At 37.3% G+C, this 9,101-nt stretch overlaps 1 protein-coding gene across 5 annotated transcripts in view; it reads right to left on the bottom strand.

Annotated features, from left to right (window-relative positions):
* LOC107707484 (protein-methionine sulfoxide oxidase mical2b-like) overlaps positions 1 to 9,101 on the bottom strand; it is a 61,492-nt gene that overhangs the window by 37,521 nt on the left and 14,870 nt on the right. For all 5 annotated transcript variants that reach the window (XM_016511511.1, XM_016511512.1, XM_016511510.1 and 2 more), the window contains exons 2-5: positions 6,357 to 6,703; positions 2,768 to 2,975; positions 1,735 to 1,851; positions 640 to 741 (exon numbers count right to left, since the gene is read on the bottom strand). In XM_016511511.1, the coding sequence (XP_016366997.1) occupies positions 640 to 741; positions 1,735 to 1,851; positions 2,768 to 2,975; positions 6,357 to 6,620 (691 nt within the window). In that variant the 5' untranslated portion in view covers positions 6,621 to 6,703. The remainder of the gene's footprint in view (positions 1 to 639; positions 742 to 1,734; positions 1,852 to 2,767; positions 2,976 to 6,356; positions 6,704 to 9,101) is intronic.

Genomic DNA, 9,101 nt, shown 5'->3' on the forward strand with positions numbered 1-9,101 from the left:
TATATATATATAAAATTGTTGCCATTATTGTCGTCATCATCACAAAAATACTCGATGAATACTCAAAATAATGAGTAAATACTTATAATAAAATTTGAGATATATAATAATGTTAATATATAATTTCTATATTACTACTTATATTACTAATAACATTTGTGACATGTTAAAAAAAGCAAATAATAGTAACATAGCTATATAATTAAATATATACAAATTTATTCATATAATGATATGATATACATGATATATGAAATCTAGCACATTCCCTGGGAATAAAACCCTTGACATTGGACATCATTTGCAAATATATGCTGCCTTAGCAAACACTACATCTAGTGATTTAAAAAGAAAAAACATTGACTGTTACCATCATGTTCTGCCAGCTGAGTACCAGGAATATTTCAGGCAAGATTAATATTGAGTCCTTAGAGGAAGTAAAATTTTTTACAAGGAGGATATGATTGTTTAGAAGATATGATAATTTCATTACCAACAGAATTCCTTCATTTACAAGAGGATAACGTTAAGACAAACACAGAAAAACACTTCTATTTCAAACCCAAGCCATTTAGAAACTACGTATGGTGAAATGGGAAATGTTATTTGTAGTTCTATATAAACTAAATATGTGCTTACCATCAAGAGTGCTTCTCCTTCCATCTGCTCCAATTATCACATCAAACTCATAGTCTGAGATTTGGTGATCGGCCGGCCGGACCTCTGCCCTCCATCCAGGCCCTGGAATGCAGACACCTGGGTCAGAGAGACTCAAAGGAAAACAAAATAACTTGGTCTTTCTTTTGTTTACCACAGCTTTAAAAGTACAGCCAGCTGAGTGTGTGAAGCCACCAGGGAAAAAAGCTTACTTGTATCAGGAAACACAACCTTCATGTTCCATCCATGTATGACGCCTGTATAATTTGACATAAGGCCAACGATGCTCTTTTGACCAGCAATGCATAGCAGGAGAGGCGCTATAGACCCCAATGACCCCTGACTTTATATATAGTACAGAACCGAGGGTTTATCATTTGCACAATGCAGACTGGTGAGTGCCATTGACGTGGAGGAATGACACAAACCTTCTCGGTATCAGTTGTGTATGTGCGTCAAGGGTACATAGTGGGAAGGTGTCCATTTTCATGATCTGGTTTAGCCCTGCTTTTGCTTCCGTAAATCCATTAGGATCTTGAAGTAGGAAGTTACAACAGTCCCTTGGTAAATTGACATTCAAGCAGTGTTAGGCCCATTGAGGGTGTTAAAATTACATAAAGACACTTTTAAAGAGAAAATGATGAGCATTCCCTAACTAACTTTGTTAACTAGTCAAATAGGCTGCAAGAAATATAGCCCAGAGTGTAAACAGAATAGATAAATTTGAAAACCGGTTTACAGCTTCTTTCTGTCTGTGATCTCATTCCTAAACGCACTGTCCTGGGTGTGTGTGAGGATATGTGTGTAGGGAGACTGGCAAAAGGGTGTGTAAATTCCGCCGAGAAATGACATAAGATGAAAGGTAATGATTACCCAACCCTTTCCAGACCACATGAGGTGTAAACAAAACAAGTGACGGGCTGTCTTGGACATATTTATAGTTATTTTATGGCTGTGTGGGATTATATCATGCATCTCAGGTCTGTCAGGGTGCTTCATGGACAGTAAATGAGAGCTAAGAGACACTGTGTTCAATGTAGTCTTCAAACCTAGATGTCATGATGATTGGCCAATTACCATCAGTGTCTTGGCCCTCAGGCGGCTCGAGAAGCTTGACAAACTCCACGTTGACATGCACCTCAACCCCAACAATGAGAGCAATCTTTAACAACATGAGTTGCAGCTGACGAATACCTGAAAATATAAGAAAGTCACCATCAGTTACACTAGGAAGGAAACACATTTATACCACTGGTGTTGGACACAAGGCCTTTATTGTTGATATAGTATTTGTGAGGTTGAATCAAATGTGATGAGATTACAAATAAACTGGGTTCTGTTAAATTATAAATAAAATAAAAATAATAATTTAAATAAATACAAAATAAAATACAAATAAAATAACACAAAAAGCACAAGAAAAAATAAAAAAATAAAAAAAGCACAGAATAAAAAAAACACAGAACAAAACAAAAGCACAGATATAACAATAAAATAAAACAAAAAAAAGAACAAAGCAAAAATAAATTACAAATAAAGGCACAAAATTAAATAAATAAAAAGAACCACTTTCTGTTGTGCTGTCTTAATGGCTGCTTGCACGAACATACAGCATGACCAATGCAGTCTGATTTATAAACGAATTACTCAAAGTCACAAGTTATCAGTTCAAATATTTAGGTATGCATATACACGTTGTGCAGCATGAACAAACTATCAGACGGCAGCCAATATCTTTAAAGAGATAAACATGGAAAAATGCATTTGCATAATCCCAGCTACTCTAAATGTTTTACATGTCTTTTGGTTGGGTTGGACTGGTCTTATCTCAGGGACCATAAAGAGGAACATATCAGACTTCCAATAGGTTCAGTTGGCAGAACGTGAAAGAGAGTACGTTAGAGTGTCTGAAAATGATTTCCAGCAAGCTCATACACAAATGCCTGCATGTGATTGCAACATCTGACAGGTTCCTACGGTGAAACCATATCTTGTTTTCCTGTTATGGTATCTCTCGATGACTAGAAGGGATATATCAGTGAAGAGTAACCTCAAAACTGTAACTCTGTAACTAAACGTTTCTGGTTAGAAAGAAACCGATTTGACCTACTGATGTGGTCTATAGATCCAGCACAGAACTTTCCATAGAACTTCTTGGCTCCAAGGTTCCTGAGGTCATGGATGGTGTAAGGCCAAAGGTGAAGGACATTGTTCCTGGAGAAGGTGTCCCTCTTTTCAATCACCACCACCTTGGCGCCAAGCAAAGCCAGCTCTATGGCAGTCCGAAAGCCGCAGGGACCGCCACCAATGATGAGACACTGTAGAAACAAACAAGTTTGGCATTATTTGAAGACTTATTTGAATGACAGTGTTTGTCATTTTTTGGAGAGTGTCTACAAGTGGAAGCAAAGACTCACTCCAAACATGTCAACTTCCTGACCAATCAAAACCAATCTGTGCATGCCCGTTCTTCTGGCACAATCAAATGGTATGATTTCACCTCCCTACTTGTCACTTTCTAAACCCAATCCAAGCAAGTTCAAACACAAGCCAGGACTATTACCCAGGTGACGTCTCTACTTGTCTCTCACAACAAAGCAGGGATTATGACTTCAGTTTCTGAGAAAAATATGACAAGTGTTATGGTTTACTTAACCTAATATGGTGTACAAACTGGCATCCATAAAAGGCTGGTTCAGAAGAGGTCATAAAACAGCAAAAACACTTTAATCACACTTTTATTACCTGTCATTAGACGGCAAGGGCGTGTAACAGTGAGGAGAGAAGACAATATTGAACTAAATGAATTGTTGCACTAACCTGTTGGTATTTTATATGGAAAGACAATTTCAAAGTTTTGGCTTTGGGAAATATAATAGTTTGACCATTTATGTCCACGTATGGCAATCATTTTCCCATTAGAGGATGTTTGAACAAGGTGCATTTATAAAATTTACCCTTTAAACTTAAATATGCAATTCATACATTTAAGAGAAATTGATTTTTCAATTCAGCAATTCAGGAATGTTCTCCTTTGCACATTAACAACTTTAGTTTTGTGCAACCAACCAAACTGCTTTTACAGAAACCGTAACTTCTGCCATCATTCTTTATCTTAGTGTTTGACTGATGGTCACAACTTCCTGTAAGATGAGTCAATGTGTCCATGCTTCCTGTTCCTGATCCCTGAGGAAGCCCTACTCTCACTGTGCGCTTCTGTCTCTTTACATTTCTACTTTTGAAGACATCCAAAGGAGTTTCTGTGCCAAAGCAGTGCTAACAGCAGCTGACCTGCATTCAAAAGTCAAGATGAGGATAAATCTTACGGCCTTTCAATCATGGAAGACCACAGGGATAGAACAGTCTGAAAATGGGGCACGTCTGAGAGCACCAAGAGTCAAACAAAGCACAGTAACAGCTCAGATTATCAATGACAAACTGGATTTAAGTCACTATTTATTGTAAATCTTGCCCTCTGCATCTATTTAAAACACAAAAACAGTTCAGTGTCAGTGATGTCATGACATTGTGACATCAAAACATGACCAATAATCATTGACGACTGTGCTCAATGTGAATGACACAAGTTGTATGAACCATTTTTATTAACATTTGATGCTTTTTTGGTCATTTAGGAACTTGAGAGCACAGGCTCATTTATTCTGAGTTTCCATTTTTGAGTGAATTATTCCTTTAATACTGTTGTTATGGAATAAGTCAACAAATTTGTGCGAGATTAACCTTAAGCACACAATGCAAATCTATGCAAACAAACTACGACTTGATCCACAACAAAAAGAACAGCAATAATCGTAGCAGAGACACTAGTAAAAACACTAGAAATGAAGCCCCAGAGATCAGCATTTAATTCCTCTTAATCTGACACTTAACTGCAAAACAAATATTCCTTATGTTTTCCAATTATTTCAACACCTTATTGAGCTCAAATGAGGTCACTAAGTCCACAGGCAAAACCACTATGCAAAATGTGCTAAGAACAATCTCAACACGTATGCTAAATCAAGTGACCTGAGATTGACTCTTCCATTGACTGCACACAAACACCTACACAATAACACAGTGGTCTAGTTAATGCATAGCCAATTTTGACAGTAACCCTGAGCTTATAGTTAAACAAAAGATGACTTATTTTCCCATGCTTGCTAACACAAAAATACCAGCCCAAACACTAGCTAACATGTAGCCACCACAAAAAGTAAATCCAGATTAGCTTGATATGGCACTCCAACACTGAGATCATGCCATTCTCATGAGTTAAAGCAACATTACGGAATCACTCTTGAGCAGTGTTGGGCGCGAGTTACGTAATCAGATTACTTTTTTCAAGTAACTAGTAAAGTAACGCATTACTTTTTAATTTATAAGAAAATATCTGAGTTACTTTTTCAAAAAAGTAACGCCAGTTACTGTGTTTTCCCATTTATTGACTGACAAGTCTCCTGTCCCCATATTGGGAGAAATCGGAAGTACAGAGGCGTTGTGTGCGAAATTTACTTCTCTCTCTGTTGTATATTTGCTCATCATTAGTCTCGTGAAGCCGCTTTCATATTGCTGTTCACTCATCGGGTTGATGCTCAGGAAATGCCCCAGCACGGCCACCGCATGTAACTTGTAACAAGATTCACTTGTTTAAAACACCCCTAAATAGTATTAACATTTACTATATAATAATTATTTCGCTAATAAACATCTAAATAAATACATCTCTATGGAAATTAATTTATTATCTCCGCGAGCGATCGCAGTTTGAGTATAGTTCTGTGTAAATGCATAGATAAACCGTGCTGTCAGCAGGCATTTCATAATCTAGAACGACAAAAACATTATTAGTAATTCTGATATAACATGCCAGTTGAGAAATGCAATAAAATACAAGGTTTTGTTTGTTATATTTCAATATTCCAGAGAATATTATTCAGTGAATTAACATTATCCAGTGAATTATTCTTCACTCTTTAGCCTATTAAACAGCTTATAAACCTACTAAAACTGTAGTTTAAAATGAAGTTGATATGACTCCTTTTATTTATTTATTTTCTCCATTTGAAAACATTAGACCTTCTACATTTATTTAGCTTATTGTTAATATTAGTGTTGCTGCTGAAGTTTTAAATAAAATGTTTTTTTATTGTAATATGAAGATTAAATTTAACATGAAAGACTGGTAATTTTCAACACTTTTTTTTTTTTTTTAAGATGACTGAAAGGAGGAAAAACCAAAGTATGGACTTACTTCACTCAGTCATTTATTTACTTTACCTCCTAACCTTTGACCCCTCAGATCAATGGTCAACTACAGCAGAAAAATGGCTAAAACTAAATGATGCCGATCCTCATTTCCTGTTTCATTTTATAAACAGAATGAACAGAAGTCGCAGCGCCAAAACAGCCATCGCAACAGCGATCAGAGCCATTTTTATCATGCAAAAGTGATTTGACTAACAAATATGGATATGAAAATGAGTTGTTGTTGGTGCCATTTAAATTCTCTTTAGTTATGCAACAAATAGTGACATTTTAGTAAAAGAATCAATTGACAAGTTTGTCGTCTTCTACAACATAAGATCAGCAACTAAAATCTCCAAGTGAGCCTTTCAAAGCACCTTTATTTAAAAATGTTTTGCTTCCTCTAAGAAGTGAGAGATTTTAAGTACATGTCTAGAGCTCTACAGACTTACTCTGGTGTCCGTGCAGGCTTTGCCCTTACTGTACTCCTTGTGGCTGGCTCTCTTGTCCAATTTCCCCCAGAGGCCTTTGGCCTTCCAGTAGGTGATGGCAGCTTTCAGGCTGCTGTAGAAGCCTCTGTGGTCAGAGAGGTTCAGCTCCAGCTGCCTGCAGAGGATGCTGAAGGCCTGCAGGGTGCCTTTACAGGTAGTGGCCTGCACAAAGTTCTCAAACAGCTGGCCGGCCTGAGACGTACGCTCGTCCTCCGTCTCTCCCATCCTTCAGCTTTTAACTCACTCCTTCCCTCTGTTGACAAGGGATTCAGTCAGCGGTTGGTTGGTGCAGGCATTCCTTTTCAAGACTGGAGAAAGAAAAGGAAGAGAGGGCTTTATTTGTTTCTACACGGGGACCAAAGTGCCATAAATTTCATTATCTGCAATCATCCAATAGTATGTGGAAAAAAAAACAGCCTATATATGGGTATACAGTGCAGTGAAATTACTAAAAATGGTAGGCAGTTCACATCGCCTACATTAATTTACTGCTTTAGGGCTCTGATTGCAGCCTTTCAATGCTGTTTGTAGCCTTTCAATGCTGTTTGTATATAAAGGTCAATTATATCAATAAAACTGCACTGTCCTTATAAGAATTAGGGATATATACACAACTACATAATTTCATAAAAAGCAGGGCTTTTAAAACTAGGAATAAACTCTGAAAAATTAAGTGATTTAAAAAAAAATTACATTCAACAAATAGTTTGGTATAATGCATAATACTAAATAATAAATAATAAAATGTGAAAAGATACAATCAATCAAGTAAAAGTAAAAAGGTGAATAAATAATAAAATAAATACATAAAAGTATAAAAGTAAACCAACAAACAAATGTCAACTTAAAAGTAAATTTTTCCTGATCATTTTTACAATTTGCTTTGACAATGACAATATAAAAGCTAATTGTAAACCGTTATTTAATGTTGTTGTTTTAAAAAAAAAAAAAAATTGAGAAATGTGGTGTCCCATGCAAGGGGAATATCATATTTGGAATTTTGGAAGGAAGGAAGGAATAGTCAATAGCTGGACAACTAGTCAACCGTCCAAACTAATACCTAATAACAATGTATACACACGTCAATCTTTGGCTATCTGGACCAACAGACAATGCCTTGGAAAAAAGGCATCTGTCCTGAAGAACTGCTGGTAAATCAAACGAAAATGCTCTAGATTTTCAGCTGAGTGACACAAAAACACTTGGCATGTGCTGTAAAATAGGCCAGAAGAGGCACGTGCTTGATAGGATTAATGCATGCAGAGCAAACGGGACAGAACAAAGGAATGTTTAATGAGAATCAGGACACCAAGATTGGCCCAGTTGTAGACAACCTAGTGCTGGGCGGTATACCGGTTCATACCGAATACCGGTGTTTATTTTTGTTATGATATGAATTTTTAAAATACCGCAATACCGGTGTATGTCGCTTAAACAACGTTCAAAACGCGACACTGTTTGAAAGGGGTCCCTTTTCACTGGTGCACTGTGGTGAGGGAACAGCTGTATGTGTTACTAAGCATGAAAGTTCCGAAACTGAAGCTGTAGAACTAAAAGAACGTGATGACACAGAAGAACTCATCCACAATATCCACATTGACCGCCACAAATATCCACCGCCCCCTGCCATCAGCTCCCGCGTCTCACAAGTGCGACTTCAGCACTAGATTTAGCAACTTTCAGACCCATTTAGCTGCTTTTTCCCATAGAATATTCATACTGACAAACCTAGCGACTTTTTTGGATAAACCTTAGCTATGGTTCAGTTGGAAGATTTCGCCAGTGCTGTCCCGCGAACGCGAGGTCTGACTTTCCCGGAGAAGGGTCACCTCTCTTGGCGTCTGTTCTGTGCAGTGAGCGGCAGAGAAGCAACGCATTCAGTTGGCCGCACCGCAGCCGACTCGTCAATAAATGAGTACAAAACAGCATTTCCTAGCACCTGTCGCTTACTGATTGTTTGGAATTATAAATATGAGCGTAGTTCGTCTGTTAATATCACATGCACTTTTTTCTTTGTTGTTTTTTTTAGTTTGCTACTCAGACGCAGGCAGTGCGCTGCATGAGACAAAAAAGTAATATAGCCAAAACAACCGCATAGCCGCTCTTTAGTGTAGATGCATGTTGATTTTATCAGACGATGCCGCGATTATAAATGAGAGTGACTCCTGGTTAACATGTATTAAAAGGGGTCGTGTTTAGTCACTATTTAGTGTGGTATTTTTTGACAATATTCACTCATCATGACAGTAAAATAGGGCATTCTAAGTCAATATACTGCAGTATTTCCTCTCTCAATCAGTAGAAAATATGGTTAACACCCGGTCATGCATGAAAAAAAAATACCGTCATGTACCGTGAAACCGGTATAATTTTGAAAAATACCGTGATATAAATATTTGGTCATACTGCCCAGCACTAAGTGATACTCCAATCAGGATTTTTAGAAATTTATTCAGGGCCTGAATTTCATTTTTGAAAATGGGGGGGAATTCCCCTCTTGGGTGACTCTTGTGAGAGGAGAAGCAGCTTTCACACAGGAGTCCGCTACTGATCCGTGGCTATTTACCACAAACACAACATTTATCCATTATTTTGATTTCAAATCCAAACATTGTCACTGAAAATGCTTTTTCAGCATTGCAATTATTTTTTTACTCAGTACAGTAATACAATCTTTTAGTGTTGGGTGGTATATCGGTTCATACC

This window comes from Sinocyclocheilus rhinocerous, unplaced genomic scaffold (assembly GCF_001515625.1).
Source record: "Sinocyclocheilus rhinocerous isolate Xijiao unplaced genomic scaffold, SAMN03320098_v1.1 scaffold534, whole genome shotgun sequence".
NCBI classification, from domain to species: Eukaryota; Metazoa; Chordata; class Actinopteri; order Cypriniformes; family Cyprinidae; genus Sinocyclocheilus; species Sinocyclocheilus rhinocerous.